This window comes from Gobius niger (genome assembly GCF_951799975.1).
Source record: "Gobius niger genome assembly, chromosome: 3".
NCBI classification, from domain to species: Eukaryota; Metazoa; Chordata; class Actinopteri; order Gobiiformes; family Gobiidae; genus Gobius; species Gobius niger.
In genome coordinates, this window is record NC_136854.1 from 26691267 (window position 1) to 26715608 (window position 24342).

General features: G+C 42.2%; 1 protein-coding gene across 2 annotated transcripts; it reads right to left on the reverse strand.

Moving 5' to 3' along the window:
- Nucleotides 1-814: 814 nt before the first annotated feature.
- Nucleotides 815-23211, reverse strand: mxi1 (max interactor 1, dimerization protein). Of its 2 annotated transcripts, none has more exons than XM_079552799.1 (6): nucleotides 22831-23211; nucleotides 20230-20332; nucleotides 17286-17315; nucleotides 3473-3587; nucleotides 2245-2434; nucleotides 815-1962 (listed from the first exon to the last, which is right to left on the reverse strand). In XM_079552799.1, the coding sequence occupies exons 1-6, from the start codon at nucleotides 23057-23059 to the stop codon at nucleotides 1799-1801; spliced, it is 831 nt and encodes a 276-aa protein (XP_079408925.1). In that variant the 5' UTR covers nucleotides 23060-23211; the 3' UTR covers nucleotides 815-1798. The 2 variants fall into 2 exon arrangements, with proteins under 2 accessions (XP_079408925.1, XP_079408926.1); XM_079552800.1 differs by lacking the exon at nucleotides 22831-23211 and adding an exon at nucleotides 20451-21041.
- Between the last annotated feature and the right edge of the window lie 1131 nt (nucleotides 23212-24342).

Here is a 24342-nt window from a genome sequence, read left to right on the forward strand (position 1 = left end):
GGAGATACTGTTCATGACTTTACTTGTTTTTAGCTATGCATGTGTCAAAGGGGCACAACAGAGGGTTAGCCCTGAAAAAGGCTGGTGACTCTAACTAGGCGAGGCTCAGCACTAGGAGCAGCTTAGGGGCCAATTACATTTCAAGTGTCCATTGAATAAAACATCAGAAATAATGAAAACAAATGGCTACATTTTTTGCCCTCCACAAAAACAACAAAATATACATTTCTTAAAATAAGGAATGAGGAATACGCATCCAGAGGAGTAAATATGACAGACCCAAAATAAGTTAATTCATTTCCCGCGTGTTTTCTGAGGGGTGAAAAATAAATATTCAAAGGGTGATTTCTTCCACACAGACGTGAGCAGGGACCGAGTGCGAGTCTTAATGCCGGTGGAGGATGAGCGTTGGTCGGCACAGCCGCGACACACACTCCATTTATTCTGCACTGAGTCTCCTGCATGTGACGCAGAGGAATGCCATATACAGCCTTTACCCCATTCAACCACACAAACTCAAGTTCATAAATACAGCACACAATCTCTCTGAGCTGAAGTCTGACTGGTCACGTCTCGTCACTTTCAGTGTGAGTTTCTTCTCTGGGCAGCAACACAATGAATAACTTCTGAATGTTTCAATCGAGAGTAAAACAATAGTGTCCATATAATAGTATGGAGATTAGTGTCCATGCCACTTTGAAGATAACATTTTTCAATATGTAATTTAAAATGCACAATAAACACAGGGCAAACAGCAACAGAGGCAATAGATCTATCCATGAGCTCTACCATTTTAAAATCAATTATTATCTTAAAATTTTTTATGCTATCTGTATTTACAAAAACAAGAAACGTTGCTTTTTGGACGGTCAACAAACGTGCCTTGAAGGGAAAATGCACACGAGGAGTTGAAACTGACAAAAATAGTTATTGCTTGTTACTGCTGGAAAGAGGATGGACATTTATCCCAAAGTCTGTTTGACGTTTGATTGTTGCTGTTGTCTTTTTAAAAACTTTTTTTTTTTTTTTTACTTTATCGCTTTGTGCCGTTTTGTATAGACAGCTCTAAAGTAGGCAAGTGCAGGGTCGCTTGTTGTAGCTGCTTGTTGAGGGAACTTAACAAAAACACACACATTACGATTTCCAGTCATTGAAAAATGCACCAAGCAGCCACATTCAACAGGAATGTTTCCCTTTCCTCTGCTTTTGTGGTGGTTTTCCTCCGTGCAAGACTGGAACAATCACTGCATCTCGCTGTTGGCTTTGAAAGCTCGAAGGTGGATCTCATGTGATTTCCCATTGGTCTGTTTGACAATAGCACCAATAAGTGTCCAAGCTTCTGCAGTGTTGCGCAGAGGTGAAAGCATGAGGGGGGTTTATAGGGAATGTTCATCGGGGCAGGCTGTGTTGATATGGCGAGTTTTTTCCGCCAGCATGTGACAGTGTCCCCTCCAAATCCTCATGCACACACACAAACGACAGCAACACACACCACTCCTATGACGTGACTTTAAGTGCATCTTGGATCCAATAAGAGGTTACACATTAAATTAAGGGAATAAAAGGGTCATCATTCATTGCAGTAGTGAAACACTTCATTTCAATCATGTGTCTGCTCTCCCTTTAAAGAAGAATAAAATCAATTGGCAGCCTCACAAGGACATCAGGAGGCCAAACTAAAAACTAGGAGTAGGAGGGGACTTAGCTTAGCCATCTCTGCAGAGGAGAGGTTGACACAGGTACGGTAGGAACATATGGGGCAAGTGGGTTTGGCAGAGGGGCAGAGGATGAGGTGGCTCTAGGAGGCAAAGGCGAGTTTGACGCTGCAGGAGGAGTAGCCCTCGTCACTGGCCATGCTCTGCAGGCTGCTGTGGTCGTCCAAGTCGCTGGTGCTGGCTGTACTCACACTATCCAGCTCTCCATGGGAGAACTCCGTGCTTTCCACGTCCACCTCAATCTCTTCTGTGGACACAAATGAGAGGGGACGTTAGCGGCATTCAGAAAGTACCACTTGATGACATAATCAAGAACTGTTTTAAAATAGGACAAACTCATGACAAATTATAACTAACCCCAGACTACTTCCAACACAGCAAGACAAAAAGGTAAAAAAAAATAGCGGCTCCACAGCTTGAGACTGGGATAAACTGAATCGTGTGAAAGTGAGGGTCTACTGAAGTGTCACTGCACATAATCGGACCATGAGCACTCAGAGCCTCCTGACTTCAGCAGCAGCACGCTCACCTTGGTCGGAGTCGGAGCGGTCAGAGCACAGGGTGGAGCCCACACTGTCCATGCGTATCCGCTCGCTCTCCACGGGGCTGGGGGCGCCGACTCCGCCCCCCAGCAACTCGAGCTGGCGCTGAAGGTGCCTCTGCTCACGCTCCAAGGACTCCAGCTGATACTGGCTCTTCCTGTCTGCATCTTCAAGTTTCTGTTAAGAGAGAAATGACACATGCAAGCACAGGGTTAAAAGAGCCAATGTGCAAGTCAATTTAAAAGTAACATTTCAGCCTGAAGACGCTGTTGAGAGGACATTGTGGCCCCACCTTTATTACCAATGCACAAATTTACATTTGATTGTATTGAAGGCTGTTGCAATGGGCCATTCTGGGCTGCTCTAGCTCTAACCTTGTAGCCTTATGTCGAAACTGCTGACAGTGACTAGCGTGACTCCAACAGAGAGACTAAAACAATGGCAGTCAATTGAAAGCCAAGCTGAGAGCAGCAAAAGTGGGAGCAGGCCACAATAGTATCTTATACAGACCTCGCGAATGCAACACAACTTTGTTATTGAGGACCATGCTTTTCAGTCACATTCTCATTAACTAAGTACATCAACCATAGGATGAAAATATGACCGCATGCTTAATAGTGTTGATCATCTTCCTATGAAACAGTCCCAGCAGTAACTACAATCAACATTCCTGCACCACACTGTACTGCTTACAGTTGGTCACAGTAACTCCCTTCAAACATGCACAACCTGTTTGTTCACCACTGTTCCTTGGATCAATTATAAAAGGTGGATAAGCCTGTCCATTCGCTCTTCTTTCCTGTATCTTAATGTTCTCCTGAACTGTATATAAAAACCGAGGGGGAAAAAAAACTTTAATAACAAGTTTCAAAATTAAAAACTATAGGCTGCCTGGAATAAGTTTTTTGTTGAATTTATGGACAAAACTTAGTTCGAGTTCAGGTTTATTTGTAGGGCCCTATCCTGTAAAAGGGACTGGCAAAAGGAATCACACAAAGCAACTAAAATAAAATACATAGTAATAATAGAAATTGTAGGCTAGTTCATGCAAAGGTGACAAAGAAGTATTGTTCATTTACCAGAGCTTTATTGTTGAAGTACTGGTATTGAAAAGAATTGAGCAACACCCAGCCCTGGCGTTTGGTCATGATGATCCGGCTCATAATGACGGGTTACCCTGCCATCATTCGGTCTATTCATTGTGCCAGTAGTTACCTTAATATGTGCTTTGGCTTTGTTGAGCAGGCCCAGGGTGGTGTGGCGATTGCAGTCTGGTCCCAGTGGAATCAGGGACTTCAACCGCTCCAGACACAGCCTTAGGTGAGCGCGTCTGCAGAAACAAAAGGCAAACACTTGTTGGATGTTTTTTTTAAAAAGGCACGGCTTTAGTCAGGACATAATAGAATAAGAGTGTGATGCTACGTTATGACATTTTTACACTTTCGTTTCACGAAAAGGTCAGGCCATAAACCAGTTTCAGCCACACCACGCCTTGATCATAAGTGAGTGAATATGGCTTAGGAATGCACAAAAAAACAACTTCATTTCAACAATAGAACAGTAACAGGAGAATTCAAAGGAGGTGATTTATTCATCAAACCTGCAATACTGAAATGATTTTTGTTGTTAAGGAGCAAATAGGATGGTTGGTGCCACACAATACATGTTTTATTGCAATATTAGGTGACATTCATTCAAGAAGCCACAATATATCAATGAAGTTTTCTATCTGACTGACTAAACAAAACACATGGTATAGTCATCACTTTCCTGATTTCCATTTTAGTTCCTTTTTTTTTACATTCACGAGAAAAACTGGCACAATAATACAGTAAAATATTGCAATAATACTATTATCATCAAGACAATTGCAACGTTCGAGACAGTCACCTCAGGAATTATTTAAAGGCACACTGCGTAATTTGGAGTGCAGTGGATAATCAAAGAATATTGTATTTTAGTGAGCATCTAGCCTATTTAAATCTCAAATTCTGCTACCTCTGGTCGACATCTCCATGGTGACGAGTTGGAAACATACCCACTCCTGGTAAAGTTACAGTCATGTCTTTGGAGAGCTGAGCTGCTCACAGCAAAGGCACATGTTTGTTTGTACATTTATGAGGTATTTTACAATGATGAAAATATCTCATTAAATAAATGCTTGTATTTCAATATTGTTAATTGGGTAAAATGGTATGGCTTTAATAAAATAAGAAAGATTTATTGATTTACTGCATTTGGCAAAACGTGCATACATTTGACTGTCGGTTTGTAAAGTGACCAAGCACCTTCCTGAGTGACCGAAAGACCGAGATTTTTCCAAGATTCAAATGCTACATAATCTTGCTTGCAAAGTATTCTGCCTTATTATTCAGCTACATACGCGACTCTCAAACCCCACACATAGTGGGCGTACTTCATGTTAACGTGACACTAAATCTTCTTGCCCGGGATCTCTTTACCTTCTCGAAAATTGCCCAAGTTTGAGCTGAGGCGGTGTAAGTGTGCAGTGGTGGAGGGGTTGGGGCAGATGGGAGGTATAATGGCATTTCCTGGACCTATGCGAGGTGCATGCTCTCCATCATCCTGACAGTTCCTTATTCAGTGACAGCTCGCGGGCCCCGGGTACTATCTATCCCGCTAATGGCCGCAGTTGAGAGGTAAAGAGAGATAATTGAGGCTATAACATAATCAGTGCTCCATTAGCAAGAGCTGCCCTTTCAGTCCGGCCTAAAGCGAACATGGGAGAGGTGCGCAGAGGTTGGGGTGGGATCCACAGAGTCACTCATGGGAGCAGGTCCAGTAGGTAAAAAGAGGAGAGACTGGAGAGAACGGACTTCTTGGGGCTAGACAGCTGTCTGCTATGCTCTGGTGTGTGCAGAGTGGTGGAGACAGGATGACTGTGTGTGTAGGGAGGTCAAATTATGCATGGCCAGTGCTGATAAGAGGGCAGTGTGCAAGAGTATGATGTCAAGCTAAAAATGTCTCATCTTTCATTCAACTTAACTCAAGGAAAAAGATCAGACCAAAAACCAGGAACTAAATAGGTAAAAATACTGACAAAACTGAACTTCATCACATTTGAAACTACAATGCATTTTTAATTTAGGCTGTATACTTGTAAAAGAAAAAAATGTGTTTGCAGTGGGATATTCCTTTGTATGGACTGAATAAAGCTTGTTAAATGTTTATCCAAGAGCTAAATAGATATAATTGATCTGCAACATGACGATAAAATGTCTTTATTGATCTTACAATGGAGAAGAGTCAATTACATTTTTCACTCAGAGAAAGCTACTTTTAAGAAAGTCTCTTGGTATCGGTAAATATCGGATATTGGCAGACACTCAAACCCCAGTATCGGCATCGGTATAGGTAGCAAAAAAGCTGGACACGCATACAAGCAGGGGCCCTACGAAGACATCTTATTTTCAATGCTGCCTCCTCTTTACTGACAATCTGGCCAGACAACCTCAGAAAACGCTCGTAATCTCTCCTGTCGGCTGTACATTTTCTTGAGGTGAGAGACGTGGAGTGAGACTGACATCGAGCGTCGCCAAAACACTTCAAAACCACGGCTCCGGCCCAGATTCTTCATTACAGTCGTTATTATGGAGTCGCTGCTGATTCACTGCTTCGTTTCTGGCCAATGTGAAAACCAGGTTGAACACTCTCCTGCCTGCTCCTAAGATGGAGGACATTTTTCTCTTATTATTCCGCCTGATGATTCACAAGCTACAGGTGCTGGCTGTTCCTTTATTGAGACGTGCCGTTTGTCCTAATCTCTACAGCAACATGTCGAGCTCTTCTCTGGGACACACTGCAGACGACAGACAGAACGCGATGGCAACAACAAGGACACAGAGTATCATGGGCTGAACATGTGTTTGACCTGCAGTTTCTGAGCTGCTGATCCAACAACTATTAACACTTATGCATCTCGTTGCTGTATTGGTCATATTGATCCTTAAGGTTATCAGCATTTTCCTATTCTGTGCCAAAGGTCACAGTCTGCCCAAGACTGTGGTGATGAGTTGAAGTCCCGCCCTAATCCGTAAAAAGGCTTGTCTATCATTTGGACCCTCAGCCAAAGATCTTAAGCTTTTTTCAGCTTACAATATGAGTGGTGACCTATTGGCCACGCCTGTTTTTGAGCACAAACGATCACCTGAGCAAAGTGGTTTCTCAGAGGACGATTACATAAACGCCTCGACCTAACTGCAGAGGAAAAGGCCCATGGGTAAATTTGGCCAAAGGAAGTGACATCACTGGACCAGCAAAGATTTACACAGTGATTTCAACTTTCTGCCGAATGAATGGTGGCAGGACAGTGCGTGCTTTTCACAACTGTTATAAAAAGGACAATTCTTCCACGTTTGGTGTCTAATGAATGGCTGAGCTCCTTGAATGAGTATCGCTCCATCTGTGATGGATTACGTAACACGTGTCCAGTTCTACCAAGACCTGTGCTTCAAACTGTCACGCAGCAGGACATAAAATCCCTGCCACATTCAAACAACACCAATAAGAGCTTTCTCTGGAGTTTACAGCAGACTCCACATTGGGAGAGATGATATTAAATGATGTACAGTATGAGACAGGTTCAAATATTTTTGACCTGATGTAAAAGAAAAGGTTCATCCTAAAATATGGCCAGTTTTTGTAAATGTCATCTTGGATTGTCCACAGGCAGCTGCTCTTTTGCCCTGGCCGTGCTGATGTCCTGGTACAGTGGGTGTGCCATGCCTCTTGCATGTGTTTGCTCTGCAGCCTGTGGTGGGACCCAGATGGGCCCACAGGCAGGAGCCTGCCTCTTGGCTCTGACATGTGAATGAGCAGGCAGCCTGCCCCGGGTCAGTGCTCCACGCCTTTGCCCCCGTCCACTCCTCTCCCTCCAGACTCAACGGGACACACAACAGAACGCCTTTCCTCTGGCAAACACAGCAAATGGCCTTATGATTTTTCTTTGGATACTGAAAACTCTTTCATCCAAAGGCACCATTTTTAAAAGATATTTTCATCTATGCACATGATAACACATGTAGTGCCCCATGATTATTGAGAGATATCAGTACAATATAGTGAGCAGCCAACTTTGTTTGCTCATTGTTGTATCTTAATAAGAAACTCCCCCGGCATCATGAAGTCCTACAGCTTTAGAGGAATATTTGGAGGCCCTAGGCACCTGTCAAAGAAACAGACCCACTAAAATCAAGATTGGTTTTTCATTTTTCAAAAATACGCTTGCCTCTCTGCCTCCTCTGCATGCATCAGACTGCCTCCACTGTAATTCAAGTGGAGTCCTTTTTAAGCAGCACTTTGAAGCCTTTCCCTGTCGGTACGGGAGAGCTGCCCACCTCAGCTTTTACTGATCCTACGCACTTCATACGTACACCACTTTAGCAGAGACTGTGGCTCTGCACTCACCGTGCTTTTCCACCATTCACACATGTGCACAAAAATCCCTCCAGATTCTGCACTGCGTGACACAAAACCAATACTGACAGCAACCATCCAGGGTGAAGCTTATTCAATTTTTAAAATCTTTTAAAAAGCACATTCTGCAGGCATACGCAGGTGGCATTCTTGATTTGGAAATGTTATGGTGTTGCAATTGTCTCAGAATGTGACAGAATTAGATACCATAACCAGAAGAGGCATAAAAGGCATAAATTGCGAGTGAATGTAACTGCATTTTTAACTCTATTCAGAAAACCAAAGCTGCTGAAAACAAGAGGAGACAACGCAAAGCCAAGCATAAATTTCCATCCGATGTCCCCTGGAAGCAACACTGTTAAGACGCAGCACAAGCGATGGGGGTAGAAAAGGGAGGAAGGCGGGGGGAAAAATGGCTGCCCTAGATTTGAAACTTGTGAATGCGTTAAATAATAGATAAGTTCTCAAGCTATCCAAGATGTCTGACATAATTACTGGACGTGCTCTTAAAAGGGGGAAGAGGTCAGATTTCAGGCAAGATAAACCAGTCAATACACTTAGTTTTCAGCCTGTCCCCCCCCCCCCTCCACAAACCATTTAACATACTCCTAATATGACCTACTTCCAACGCAAGCATCACAGAGAGGAAATCTGACCCTTCACCCAGTTATTACACTAATTACACTTTACTAATGGCACGGTGCAGTGGTAAATCTGTAAAAATGGCAGGCAAAAGCGAATTAAGCTATCATTATAGGCTCTTTCACAATAAGAACACTTCAGGAAGGGGTCATCTTTGTCTCTGTATCGTAAAGCTGCACAATTATTCGATCACACAACTGCACACTCAAATTGAAATTGCAAACTTAAATGATCGCAAATAACAAATCAGAAAGACTGCAATTATTCAGACAATATCCGATCCTCTGCAAACAACTAAATATCCTGTCTCCATGTGGTCTGTAATTTTAGACTCAGGTTCATATTTCACTCTCAAATGTAATACTCCTGACTGTGTCCAAAATATGCACTGGGAGAATAAAAATCTTTACCGTATTTTCCCGAAATAATAAATCGCTCCGGAGTATAAGTCACACCAGCCTTGGCAACTACCTGGACATGGAGGCGTAAATGCACAGTTGACAAGCCTCTCCCAGCAGCACGTTGTTCAAGCTCTCATTTGCGAACTCGTTCCTCTCGCTGTGGCTCTAGCTTTCAGCCCGTGATTATTTTATTTTTTTCTTCATTGCAGTAAGAGTAACCTCCGCTTTTCGCCAGTCCCTCACAAGTTTCTCGCTCACTCCAAACTTTTTTTCTGCTGCTCAATTACCGTTTTTTAAATTTTCAGTTGAACAGAAGGTACACAAACCTAGAGCGCCCACTAGCGGGTGTCAGTATGGAAATAAAAAACATGTGAAATGATATACATATAAGTCGCACCTGAGTATAAGTCGCACCCCCAGCCAAACTAAGTATTTAAATTACACTTGCACTTTTTTTAAAAATCTAAAATACTATATGGTGTTTCAATTGCCCATGAGCAACACCACGAATTGGAGGACTCTTTTGTGTTTTTTGCAAACCAAAGGCTCAATTAATACACGCTAATCCCGATCCACTAAGTGAAATATTAAATTAAAGGCAAATGGCTCCAGCTATGTGGAGGTTGCTGATCCAAAAACCTGGCTGGATAATTTGGAGAATGATGCTTTTTCTAAATTGTTCCAAATGTTGTGTTAAAAATAGCAAAAATGGCTTGTTGCTTCGATGGTCCTGCTTTTTATTTTCCCAACTCCCACGCTGCACATACTGAGCGAACATGTGGCACATTGATCCATAAACTCCGCAGATGGGGACATACAATATAGATGCAGAGGGCGAGGCTTTAACCACATGGAAAGCCTGTGCTTAAAAGTATTAAAGAGACATTGTATCTAGTATACGCTGGGTTTTAGTACTTTTAATCTCTCATGATATGCCCCGTTTGTTCAAAGTGCATTTTACTTTGTCTTTGTGATTATCTATGCATCTGACTAATGAGAACTTGTCCTCAACTGGCCAACCCGGTTAAGCTAAGAATATGAATAAACTATGAAGGAGGAAGCTGTATTGTCATTCAAAATGAGCATTAACTTAACGCCGTGTGTTGCTATTCACGACATACCACTTCCTGCAAGATTCCACTTAATTTAGCATCAGCTTAAAAGCAAAAACACTGATAATATATATTTTTATATAACTGGAAATAAATTCAAGGGGTTAATCTCTTACCTGAACTGAGTGCATTTTCTCCAGTTCGGCTTTACCCAAATCTAAAAGCTTCTCGACCGGAGAGCAACAGTATAGTGCCTAATTTGAATCTTTTTTGTCGCCGCATTTTTGTATAATTTTTTGCTTTCGTCCCTTTTTTGTTGTGTTTCTGTCGTGTTTTTCTGTTGTGTTTTTGCCCGTTCTTGTTGCTTTTTTTCATCCCTTTTTTGTCACTCTTCAGTCACTTTTTTGTTGTATCATTGTTGCTTTTCTGGTACATTTTTGTTGCTCTTTTGTTGCTGCTTTGAAGTAGTTTTTTATCACCTATTTGTTGGGTTTTCATCCTGATTTTCATTGCAATATTGATGCTTTTTCCAAGAAGCTTTTAGAGTAAATCCAAACTGTAGAAAATGTACTCGGTTCAGGTGGGGATTAAGAGGTTATTTTGGTATCTGGACTAGAAAACCATCTAATTAATAAAACATATTATTATTATTACCATTATAATGAGTATTGTAGCACGTTTTGTAATCACACTGTATCACACAATTATGTTCTGGTCTGTCAGCCTACGTTGACGCAAGCACAAATTTAATACCAAGAATAAGAAACAGATATATTGTCATTGATGTGCAACTTTTATCATGAATCTCCGACATAGAAAAGACCTGACCTAGCTCATATTCAGTGCTTTGGTGGGAGTGGCCTTCTCACATGAGGCAACTGGCCATAATCACATACTCACAGTCAGCGTCCAGACCAAATACAGTGCAAGGCCAAAGTGGCATGATTAATCACCAAGTGAGTGTGATTGGATGTTACTTCAAGCTGAATAACTTGGAGACCATAAAAGCTGTGGAACAAAATTCAAATGAATTGCTCAGTGAAATTTACAAAAACATAAAACTACTCAAAACAGCTGGGATTCTCAGTGGAAGTCTTTTGAACTATACTTTTTTGTCCCGTCAATAAGACGTTTGAGCAACATCATTAACTAACAAAACGGTTGACCCTGGAGCAGCTCATTCAGACTTGTGCGGTCAGGTCATATTTGGTGAGGCAGCAGTTTGTCACGTTTTTCGGACGGACTCACACAAGAGCAAGATTAGAGCAATCTCTGGCCCGGAGCGAACGAAGGCCCTGCTTTTCTGACACACTGAAGCCTCCCCTCATCTCTTTTATGAAATGCCGACAGATGGGATAGATGCAGAGCCGGAGCGAGATAGAGAGGGCCACAGTTATAAAGAGTGAGTGGGGGATGAAGGAGGCTGGTGTTCTCTCTCACTCTCGCTCTGTGAATGTAATCTGCCCAGAAACGAGTCGCAGATGACACTATACGGGACTTCCACTGGGTGTAGGAACCACAAATAACTATTATAGTTATAATGTGGAAGTAAGGAACGGGCTCTTACGATGTGTCGGCGAGAATTTTGTGATTTCTTAAAAATCAATAGTTCCAGCTGAAGTTTCATGTTGGCCGAAATAGATGTTCCATGACAAATCAAACACATACAAATATAGATTCATGGATGAGTACTAACACTACCTGTATTAAAATGACTTGCTGAAGGAACAGTACAAATTGCAAATTGAGTTCATTTGGCAAACAATGCAACTTGGACATGGAAACTCCCAGAGCCTTGTCTTTCTGTCAGTACTCTCCATCCAAAGCGATTCAAAAGACCAAAACTATTTTGGGCACCTCTTCCTACTTTCATACTCCTCCAGTGAATGTGGCAGCCAATAGTTACTTTCAACCACTTCATCAGGCAAATAATAGGAATTCTCTCTCCCACGCAGCATGTTCCTGCCTGAGGATCTCAACAATTATAACTTGGGATTCCATGGGAACTATACCGGATGATGACCCACATTTCGCTCGGATGGCAGCGAACAGAAGAGCCCAAATGCAGAGGATTGCTGCTGCCACTGTATGCGGGTGGGAGGGAAAGACTTGATATTTCCGAATATTCAGGCAGTTGTGACCTCAATCCCAAAAAATGAGATTCTGAAGCGGAAAAGGCAAGCTGAAAACACACATGGATTTGGGGCTTGGACCAGCTTGCAGACCGGGGGCAATAAAATGCAAATGGCTGCTAAAAAAAATCAATGTGGTTTCACATCGGCTTAACGACAGTCCACTTTAACCAATGAGCGGTCAATGGTGTTGATGACCAGAAAACGGCTCTATCGCCGCCACGTCGAAGTCACGTCAAGCTTCAAAAACGTGTAAAAACAGAATGAAAGTGAACTTTATTTGCCGAGATGGATGTAGTCATGTGGCTTATACTCTCACGTGCGCACACTGGAATACGCGCGCACGTGAGGGGACTCCGGCGGGGAGAGTGAGCTGAGCGGAGAGGGGGGTTGTGGCTGCCTCTGCACTAAGAGACTGAGGGGCTGAAAACCATCACTAACGCTCGGATTAGTCCACACGTGCACAGTGCCTTTTAATCTGCCCGGCTAACGCTGGCCACAGAAACAAGGCAGAAGAAAAAAACTTCAAAGATCCCATGGACCGTAATAGTTTGGAATAAAGACATGCAAAAGCTGGACGGGGGATGGATGAGGTCACAGTGAGACACCCAGCTGAACCATATGATGCACAAATAAAAATTACAGAAGTGCAGTCAGATTAAGAAACGTCTTCAACTAAAATGTGCAAAAAGAAAATCTTACATTTTCTTCCATGTGTAAAACTGTGAGAAATATAACTAGGCCGCGCAATAAAACATTAAATACAAGTTTTTGGTATTCTCTCTGTGTCTGTAGTGAAGTAATGTTTGCAATTTAGATTTCCCCCCAAAACATCCCTATCAGTATCAGTGAGTCGAGAGCATACATCTCAGATTATAGAACCTAGAGCTAAAATCTAATTTTAAGCTGCAATAGCATTCTAAAATGTGCATTAAAGCCCTGCAACTATTGACCAATTCAAAATGGTCTTTCACCATGTAAGAGTTGCAAATGTGAAGTTAGTAGAGCAAGTGATGAGAAAAACGGCATCTTTAGCCCTGCTCTCATTGGACGCCATCAAAACCCTCTGTGATTGGTCAGAAGGACGTTGAGCTTTCCTCCTTTTCCCCAGATGTACAAACTAAAAATAGAAGTCGTAGTCTGATTTAGTCTAATTGCGTCGTTCTTACGTCTTCCACAAATATCCTATTTCCACAGTGCGTCCTATCGTTATAGCCGTCTTTCCCCTTATGGCACAGATTAGCGTGACCCTGCTGCTACTGAAACACAAATAAGGAACGTCTGTTTTTCATTTTGATAATTAAAGATCTCAGGTCAATGGGAGCTCAAAACATGACATAGTTTGAATTGTAAATATGACCTTCACCTGGTTTAGCCATTGGAGCGTTATAAGCACAAATGCACCAAATCCCATTATAAACTGGGTGACAGCGAGGAATTCTCTTTAACGGGTAGAAAGTCCAGGGTTAGAGCCTTCTGCTCTGACCGAGCTGAACATGCTGACTAAGCTTTTCACCTGTCTGGCTCAACTCCATTTGGTTAGTGTCCTTTGGTAAGGGCACAGGCATGTACGCTGAGTATTAACAAAGAAAGCAATAACATGAGTCATTTTAAACTTTTAGAAGAGTAAGAGTAAAACATAAAATTGTTGTTTTCGTTAAAAGGCATTGTGTCCATTGAAGCTCCAAACGTCAGTGTTGTCACCCAGACAAACTCTGCTGGAGCAGTGATTGAAGGGAAATCAATGAAACTCTCTAGATTGGTTAAGAACTACATCAGAACACGACAGAAGTGAAACTAAGAAACCTCTCTTGTTGAAAGACAAACACTCCTGTGGCACACTTTAGACCATTTCAATACATGTCACAGCTCAGTGCTCAGTGCTTTGAAGAGCAGATGTGTTTGTAGTGTCTGCTGTTCCTGTGCCCTGAAGTGGGTGCTGGTGATCACGGGGTAAAAGCGCTGGGTGTGCACACTGACACAGTGGGAGCACAGAGGAGACCTGTGCTGCACTATGCCTGACTCAGGTGGGAATTCTTCTGCTCATCCCATCAGCCTGTCAATTACTTCCTTATACGCCTCTGTTAGAGAGGCCAAAGCCAAGCCAGGCTATTAGGCAGCAGCACTGGGCAGCCTGTGAAATGGGGCCCAGCACATGTGCGTACTCTGATTTGGCTCACTAGACCAAAGATCAAGTTCCTTAAGCTGCTTTTCCAAGCCAAGAGGAGCTTACAGGTCATCACGTTGGAGAACACAAATGGTTCCAGTTTGCTGTTGCTGCTTGACAGCAAACTGGAAGAATAGGACAAACTTGGTTGGCAGACAACAATAGGATCAGTGCAGCAGTACTTCAGTGCTTCTACAATGAGGAACACGACGCAGAGCAAAGCGCAGTAGATTTGTTTTTTTGCTATGCTTGACTGCCTCTACTGGATCAACGTGACCTCAGAAGCTGAAAAGAAAGTTTATAATATATACTGAATTACTGATACTGATCGATAAATTAGGTAATTAATGCAAGCGGATGAGGAGAAAAGAGGCTCAACACACTCATCTACAGGGTCCACAGATCTCTTGTAATATATTTTCCCATGAGCTCCCCACACTGAAGCACTAATACACTGTTTGAACACAGTCTGCAGAGTCATGCGCACATACGGGCTTTCATGTCAGCCTGCCATCGGATTTGTTTGTTCTGGATATGGAAACATGGATTATTATGCCACCCTGACATAACAACAACTAGGCAACCCGAGGTGAAGCATGATCAAGGACCTCGACCTAAACAACAAACCGGGTTGTGTCAGATGAAAGAGGAAATGCTAATGGCCCAGCTTTGACTGCTAAACACTAAATCAGCATAATTTAGTCATAATATGAGGAAGTGGGGCCGATTTGAAGCAAATGATCAAAGCTCCACTGTCACGGCACAATCTGCTGCTGCTGCACTGTGTGGGTATCTTTTATGAGGGTTTCTGGAGTGCTTTTTATCTGCGGGCTCCATTGTCAGAGGGGTTATCAAGACCTGCCCTGGCCGCGCACGCCAAACCGTCTCACCACGATCAGATATGCCGTGTTAAACAAGGCCATATTCAGACGATGCGGGAGCTGTCGCCAATTTACAGACAGGAGAGCTGAACAGGAACGGGAAGCATTTGCCGCTATTGTAAAGGCATAGATTAGACACACTTGGGTGACCCACTACGCCCCATATATAAAGCTTACAGTGGGATCTTAAAAGGGAATTGGATTAAATGCGGGCGGATTATAAATTATACTGACTTGAAGGGCATTGCTAAAAAGACGGATTTCAATTTTCACTCGCTTTTTTTTCCTTTGCAAATGGGAAGCTAAAATTATTTTGGGACTTGCAGTACTCAGTAACAACGGCGTGCGCAGAGTGTGCAGAGGAAGAGAAGACAAAAAGTGGGGGACACACAAGATGTCAGTGTTATTTGGCTTTGGGACAGAGCTGGTGAACAGGACAGCCTGTTCTGGGCTCTTTTCTAGAGCAGCCTGCTCCAAACAACAGGCCTGTGAGCAACACCAAGGTGGAGCCAGGAAGAGGAGGAACAGAGCCACTTACAAGGGGAATAAAAACATAGCCGCAAATCACTACCTGTCAAACTAAAGAATGAAAATGTACTCTGCTGCGAGACTCCCGTTATTATTGCAAAGAGCTGCTTTCCCTTCAGCTTTTCTCTTCAGGAAATCTTAGCTTGCAACAATGAGCTTTCCTAACTCAACATTTGCTTATTGGAGCTTGGGACTATGCATACAAAAACATAGTGAGGCTTTAAATCACATAATTTGAGTGACAGCTCGACACAGGTTTGATGACAGGCAATCTGAAGATAAATCTGGCTGTCTCTTGTTTTGAAGCACAAGCCGTTATGACAGAATAATGTGAATTGTTAAATATGACGCAAATAATAGACATATTAAAAGTGCACATTAGAGATGCACCGATCCAGCTTTTACCGATACTGGGGTTTGAGTATCTGCCCGATATCTATATTTACAGATACCAAGAGACTTTCTTAAAAGTGAACATTTTAATTGACTCTTCTCCATTGTAAGATCAATAAAAACAGTCATGTTGCAGATCAATTATCAATTTTATATATTGATAAACTCTTGGATAAACATTTAACAAGGATTTTTCTACAGTAAAAATCCTTGGGTAGCCTATATGACAGTCTTTAGGTTATATTAATATAAACAACTCCCATGAGGCAATATGATCATGATATATTTTAATAGGCTACTTTAGGTATTTCTATCATAATTTCTGACCAAGCCATGATTCATTTTTGTTAGCATTAGCATGCTCCCGCTAGCTTTAGCATGCTATTGCTAACCGCAGAATTTTGCGAGGCGATCAAAAACACATTTGAGAAGGCTAAAACTCAGCGATTGAATTCTCCAAGTTCTTAGCTTAACAATGATATACAACATGCCCATATTCACTAAGATTTAGGTGACAAAAGTTGTGTTTTTAAGGCGGTAAGAACCAAAACTGGTACCGGTTCAGTATTTGATATTTGTAGCCGATATGTATTTTTTCCAGTATCGGCTAGGATATCCGATACCAGTATCGGATCGGAGCATCCCTGCACATATTATTCGTTAAATACATTTGGTCAGATGTCAAGGCAGGTCCAATCCAAGATAAATGGAGAAAGCAAAGAAAGCCATGAAAAGAAAAGTACAGCAGAGTTTGTGAAAAAAAAAAAAAGGATAGACCAGATGAAGCCACGTTTTCACTTTGAACTGTTGTGAGTAGCTGTGAAGCAGGGAATGCCCTCTGCCGAATGTGACAAGGTGCAGCACTAATAATAACTAACTTCACGCTTTGCAACAAACAAAGTGAAGTTTAGCAAAAAAAAATTCTGGAGTGGGTGTATCACCAACACCGCGGCATGGGTGCAACAATCTGTATAGACCAGTCAGCAGAGCGGCTGGCTTTGTGTACCATCACACCGAGATGACACAACAACTCGTGTCTAAATTTAACTCAATGGACACCTCGCTTCCCAATGTTCCCGTCCATTTAGAACAAGCTGTCGGGAGAATCATGAGAAAAACAGACTGAGGTGATATGCAATTACACAGAATAGATCCAGCCTCCCACATCCTTTCATTGTCCCCACACCCTCGCAGATAATGAAATGGAAGCAAGCAAGCTCTTCGTTCTCTTTACCATAAATCCAGCAAGTCTAGTCTTATTTATGGTGTTGAAGACGCTTTAAGCTGGACTCCTATGCTGCTCAATGGACACGATACACAACACTAGCTCCTCGTAACCCTGGTTGGGAACCACTGATCTAAGTCACCATAAAACTGTTTGACATTGAGAACTTACCTATTTTTTTCCAGCTCATTGTGTGTCGACCTGTAACAAAAAAAAAAGGACAAGTTGAAGAGCGAGAACGTGCTTCATTAGTTTGTGTTTTAATTCATCCCCGCTAAAACCCAGTGCACTCGAGTCGAGCCCATACATCGACCGACATTCAGGTGACAGTCAGAGAGGACAACAATAAGTACAGTCATTTCAGTCATTTCCCAGTGCACAGAGTAATGGCAGCAGACTAAAGGCATGCACAAGTACCCATAGCCAGGACCCAGTGCTCTGTTAATAATGTAAAGTGAATCAGCTGCTCCCTAAGAGTGTCTTTGTGTGGCAACATACTGAAAGGAGACAGGCCCTCCTCCCGATGCTTAAATGGACACATCTCTATCCACACAAACTGGCTTCACTTAACCTCAGGGGGCGACACATGTTTTAGGGCAGGATGATGGATGAGAGTTGTCCTGAGTCATTGTCAAGCACATTCTCTGCCTGGTTGGTCAGCCATCCAACCAGCCATTCTGCCAATGTAAGAGTAATATTAAAGCACACTGAAATGATGAGGCCAATCTTCTCTATCCATGTTTGGTAATAGATAGTAGCTAACCATCAAAATCTCTCTTGGACCAATAATCACATGACACGTTTACCTGTCTTGTATACAGGACTGTCATCTTACAAATGTAATACAGAATAGCTAAAGTAGTAGCCAGAGGAAATAAAATACAATGATGGTCTTTAGCAGAAAAATGGATCGCAGCTGCACAAAAATTGCGCTTAATTGAATTATTTAGACGGAAAAGCCTTTGGGTGCATTATGGCTCATGGAATTTGCTATGCAAGACTGAAAGTCAAATCAGCCATAGTGGTATATCTGATGCAAAATGACAAGTCAAGTTCCCGGTTGTGTACCTGCTATCACAGCAAACACATGTCTCACATGTAAAGCTACTCATGGGCCATTTCCTGAAAACTGACATGGTGCTAAGAGCTCACATGTGGAGCTCCTGACAGGTTTTAACTTACATATTCTACGACAGTGTAGCCACACATGCATGTAGTCGTGCATTAGCCACATACACAACCTGTACTATTTAGCTACAGCAGGAATCCCTCTTTGCATGTGTAGGAATGAATATATGCACCTGAAACACAGTATTGGTAGGACAGGTCACGTAGTAATTACTTCCATCACCAAACAAACAGTAAAACTAAGAACAGAATATATTTTCTCTTTTCATTTCCCAAGAGCTTTTTGACCACCTTAAATCAGACATTTTAGTAGTTGAAGCTTAACTACAAAGCATTGCAGATTATGAACTTGTACGGATGATAATAAAACACACAACAACAGCAGTGCACAGCTGCTGTAGGTCTGCCTGTCCTAGTAGTTTGTGTGTGAGTGGATGCATACTCCAAGAGTGGGTCAATGAGATAACACAATCCTGCTATAAACAGTAGGCAGCAGAGGACAGCGTAAGATAAGCCCATCACTTTAAGCCGCAACAGGCTCCAGAGAAAGGCCTATAGGCTGAGAGCTGTAACCAGTCCAGCTAGGGCCGGTGTGGAGGGCAAACCGTGACCCCTGGCATTATCACATTCCAAGAAAAGTGCGATGACAGGTTGTAAATTACATGCAACAACACTGAAGGAAAACACAAAAATAGACGTGTTTAATTGATGTTGATCCCGACAAATAACACGGCATGTGTCCAGATAAGGCTTTACCAAATGTGCAACTCCGCTAGGAATAAAAGAAATTGCATCACAATATGAGGCAGATATCCACTTAGCACATTTTAAGAAGAATACGTGACACCCAGCAGTGCCGTCCGTATGCGCCGTTATCAGAACAGAGCACCTTACTGGCTTCTCTTCCTTTCTCTGGTCTACATTCTTCAAAGTGTTCACTTCACTCTATTCTTACAGATGAAGAAAACACATAACCTATATTTGATAATGACTGTTGCTATGCAGAGTTCAGTTTTGTTTGCAGCTCGCGGTGACTAATACACAGCTCCAGTTAGTAGCCTGCATAAATATTAAAAAGCTCACGCAGAAACAGGGGTCCTTATTTGCGACATTTGGTCACAGCGATCAGAGAGCACAGTGCTACTGGTTTCATGCCTTTTATATGTAGTCCATTAACATTTTGTCAACTCTGTGGCTTAACAGGCAATAAAGAGACAGGAAAAATTTGTACTAAAAATCTAATCTAATCTGAACACTTTGCACATGATACATTAGAGGCTTTACTTAATTAGACCTTGACAAATTGTTATGAAATGGTCATGGTTTTAGACGGACTATTAAAAAAAACACATAACAGGGCATTCTCCTAAAAGCTGTATATTTCCTTAGATGCCGTTAATTAGGCCAGGACAGGGCAAAACGATTTTATGAGATAAGGTAACTTACCGCCGCAGAGTATGGAGTGAATGAATAATGCACAATACTGCCAAGCGACTTTGAAGTTTTGAGCATCTAGAAAAGCGCTATATGAGAGTAATTTGCATCAGTATCAAAAAATGAACGTTTTTCCCATGCATGGAAGTCAAGCTTGAGGATTGAGTATGATGATGACAATGACAGCTCCAGAATAATTTCATAAACCGGTCCACCCTGATCAGTGTAACCAACGTGGCCTTATCCTCAGATACTCCTGCCTGTTTGACAATCAGCTGATGAAAAGCCCCCCCCCACACACACACACACACACACACACACACACACACACACACACACACACACACACACACACGGCTTTTATGGTAACACAACCAATATGTTAACAAACCACACAGAAACATTCCTCCAGTACATAATGCTCCTGGTTTAACCCGAAGTACATATATGAACACTCAGCCTTGACACGGTCGTGGACATCCTTCACCAATAGGGAATGGGATGTGCGCATAAGAGCTGAATAAATCATGAATGGGAAAAACACAAGACTTACCTATTGTGGTTACTGCTGAACTTCTTATTGCGGAATTTCCTTTGCCGCTGGTAGCTCGTGCTCTCATTTGAAGGAAATGTTGAAGCATAGCCATGTTCACACTCTGGAAAACAAAACGTGTAATGTCAGCCATAGGCGAGATAAACAGGGGAAATATTGCTTTGTGCGGATTTTAAACACCAAGATCAACAAGGGTTAATACTGTGTGATAACAACAATACCTCTTTCTCTCCTCTCTAAATATTCCGCAGCTTCTAATAGTCTCTCGATATTTAAGAGCTGGACAGCGGTCATTATTTTCGGGTTGGCTTCCCTTCCTAGCTACGCTTTTTCCAGCGTTTACCAGAACAACAAACAGCGATCACGCGATTTAAACAAGAGGAAGACAATGCATCGGTTGGAAATGTGTCATCCGAATAAAATGTTGTATCTTCACTGGCACGTCAATAGCATCTGTCAGAGCGAGGAGGAGGAAAAAAATAATCGTCTTTCAAGCTAGCAGGCTACAGCGACTCCGGATTCGTCAGTAGAAAACCTCAAAATGGTTTAATCAAAGTGAGTTATATCAAACAGGATAATATAAACACTAGCGTCTTACAAAATATAATAAAAAATATAAATATATATAAAAGTGTCAGGGGAAGCCTAAAGCCATCAGCGTCTCCTGCTCGTATCCTCTCCTCACGAGTTTGTTTACCTAGCTGCACTGCTGAGGGCGGAGAGTAACCGGAGGGGAGGCCGCTTCACACCAAGTGCATTGTGGGAAACTGAGTTCAAGTCTAAACCAAGGGTCTCCAATCTTTTTTCACCCGGTGAGCTTCTTTTATGTAAAAAAAAATATATATATATAGCAAAGAGCTACTGACGCTTCAAGATAATGTGCAAATATGTGACTTAGGTGGAGTTTAGAGGATAATCTCAACACAAAGATTATAACTTGAGTTTCTGTATTGTATTTGCATAGCCTCATCGTTTTCAGTGTGTGTTGCATGTTCAAAACAAAAAGAAAACTTATTTCAATGTGACTCATCATGTCTTTGGTGAGTTGCTTGGAAAGGGTTGGCGAGCTATTGTCAGCGCCCAGGGATCTGGCTGTCTTAATGTTCATTTTCATTTTCATTTTCTGAACAACACCTGTGATCGTCACCAGTAACATAGAGCTACATATGTTACATAAAAGATTAGTGATGCTGAAATGCCATTTTGCATCAACGCTGTAACATCTTAACATAAAAATCATTAACATCTCTAAAGGTGCGTTATAGTGCCACAGTGCCAATTCAATATTTCACTCTTTTTTTTTCTCCATAAAGTCATGTAAATATTTTTTTCTCTATATATAAAAACAAGTATATGTCTATCTATGGTAATTCATGATAATATGTGCTTTTTTTTTCTTTTTTCTTAATTGATAGTCCTTCTTTTTGGTATACCCTGATAAACCGACAATTTACGTTCAGCTATTACATTTTATTATAATATACTTTCTGTGGGTAGAAGACATTGATGTCCTACAATGTCCATGATTCATTGCGGGCGTGGGGCGTGCACGCTGGACGAAGCCAGGCCCAGCAACACGTGACGTATCAACTCTATTGGTGTTTGATTGGCTGATGATTTTGACAGACACTGGGGGCAGGTATGAGGACTGACCAATCACCGACGCGAATTGCGCCATGTGGAAAGCAGGCCCACACGCCCACAAAGAGCAGGAAGCAAACAATCGCGAAGAGAGGAGAGAGCCCGATGCAATGTACAGCTGCGACAATACCCCGTTGAATTATAAAAGGTGACCGTTTCAAAAGCAGGTGGAAACGTGCTCTTTACATCCTTTTCGATGGCCACTTTGATGTGGGCCTGTAATGCCAAAGAGAAAGTGTTGGACGATGCTTAGGCCAGAATGGACTTAAAAATCTATTCTATATGACGGGACAGTGTAAGTGTTGGCTTCTCTTGGATTTAAAGAGTTGCCTTTAACTCCATTAGAGAGAAAAATATTGCGGACACTTCAAAACAAAAACATAAGCAGGAAAAGCAAAGCAAGCCTTTTTCACCCTTTACGCGCATTGGCCAACATGCCACCCAAAAAACCACGAAGCCAATTCATGCATTTTTTTTTAAACATCATCACATTTCAATACAAAGCTTGGATGATCTTATATTTGAACGCAATTTACAATAAAGCCTATCAAGTTTCGTCTTGTCCCTCGATTCTCCACGATCACACAATGACATCATCCTTAACGGAGTTAGATGGCGCTGCAATGTGGTCAAATTTATCACACTGAGAAAGCACATGCACACATTCAATCAGACCAGTGATTTGATGCGTTACTCATGTTGCAAAAACGCAAACAAAAACATATTATAAGTACCATATCACTGCAGGGTCTATCATGCCTCTAACCATGGCAGCTCAAAGCACATTTTTCCACTGCCTGCCACGACCATTGCAATTATCAATGATGTAGTAGGCCCAATGGATAGGTTATTGTACTTAAGTCAACAATTTTGCTGTTAGTGTGTGTGTCCATGTTTCATATTGTGACCGTTTCTTGAATTTCAGGGGCTGGGAAAGAAACGCAGTACAAAAAAACTCACTTCCGTCCTTCCTCTCGGTGCTTTCCAGATACCTCGCTGCCTCCAGTAAAACTTGTACGTTTTTCAGAAAAGTGTTGATCTGCTCCATGTGGGAGTCTTTGGAGTTGAATACGTCATTGAAAGGAAAATGAGACATCTCCAGATCCTGCTGGTCCAAGAGAGACGCGTCCGAGTCAAAATAGAAGTCCTCACTCTTCAAACTTCGTCTTTGCCTTTCGCTTTTGGCCATTTTTTTTGCTTTTAGTTTGTGCAGCTGGTGGCGCCGGGCTCAGTAAACAGCAATGCAGCTAATGCTTGTGTACGCCGCTCTTCTTGTCAGAGAGAGGGGTCCCCGTCTCCTTTTTCTTTTTATGAATGCGGAGTGTCTAATGTGGAGCGCTGGCCAATGTCAGTAGATGGTGGTGCATGGGAAAAGGTCCAGCCCCTCTCCGCGTGAGGAGTGCCGCATGGTCCCAAAGCCGACCCAAGTCTTTGTTAAAAAAAAAAAAAAGAAGAAGAAGAAGAAGGAAAAAGGCAATAAAGCTCACATGTTCGTTGCAAAATATAATAATACAGCTTTAAATAACATGTTATTATTATGCCGCTAATACACTAGTGTAATAAGAAAATCTACACACACAGAAAAATGACGACTTGATCTATTAACTGTTATTCTAAAATTTGTTTTAAAGCAAAATTTAAATCGAAATGGAAGAGTATTTGGAATGGAAGCTTATGTGTAAAGATGAGTGAATGTGTGGAAAAACATGTTGGTTTGTCCGTCCCGTTAGGAGACTACATGCTGTTTATAAGTAGCCTACTCCTGATATGTCTTATTCTTAGAAGACCTTCAGAGCTTTTTTTTTTTTTTTTTTTAAACGGCACCAAAGTCCATTTTGAGCCGGAACATGTCAGGGCAGGGGCCCACACTCCACCGTCATTCTCCCCTTTGCCGCTTCAAAGAGCCCACAGCAGTCCAGGTCTGTTTGATGTAAAGTTCACAGGGACACAAACTTTAAAGTCCTACGGGAGACTGTTGAAGGTCCTTCCTGCCTCTGCTCCACCGCCACTCAGTCTCAGGAAACACATTTGATGGTGCTTCGAGCTTGCACAGGAATTTTTCATCGTTGCTGATGGACTGTGCCTTATCAGGAGCTGTTTTAAAACTCAACCCTCTGATCCTTCATGTCGCCTAATCCTTGGTCATGTCTTGTGCAGGTGGACACTGGTGGCTGACAGAAGTTGGGACACTCCAATCGCATGCTGTGCTGTAGGGGTAGAGGAATGCTTCAATCAGTTTGGGAGACAGGTCCCAGTGTGCAACTTTATGAAGGTATAGTCTTTGTAGGCTATTGATGTCCCGCAGATCCATTGAGAGTAACCTTCCCCTGGACGCAGACTGGCCGCCCACTGCCCCTACACTATTATTGAGCAGTCTCTCTTCTATTTTAAATTAGCAACACTCCAAACAACAAGACGATTCTCAGCGATAGAGACTCAGTGTTGACCTCTGGGTGAGGTTTGAGGTTACCT

Excerpts from the sequence above, each read along its gene's own strand:
- mxi1 (XM_079552799.1), bottom strand. The coding sequence starts at position 23,059 with ATGGCCAAAAGCGAAAGGCAAAGACGAAGTTTGAAGAGTGAGGACTTC. Across the intron at positions 17,316-20,229 it reads TTCAGCAGTAACCACAATAG|GTCGACACACAATGAGCTGG; the intron begins GTAAGTCTTGTG and ends TTTTTGTTACAG. Across the intron at positions 1,963-2,244 it reads CCGCTCCGACTCCGACCAAG|AAGAGATTGAGGTGGACGTG; the intron begins GTGAGCGTGCTG and ends TTGTGTCCACAG.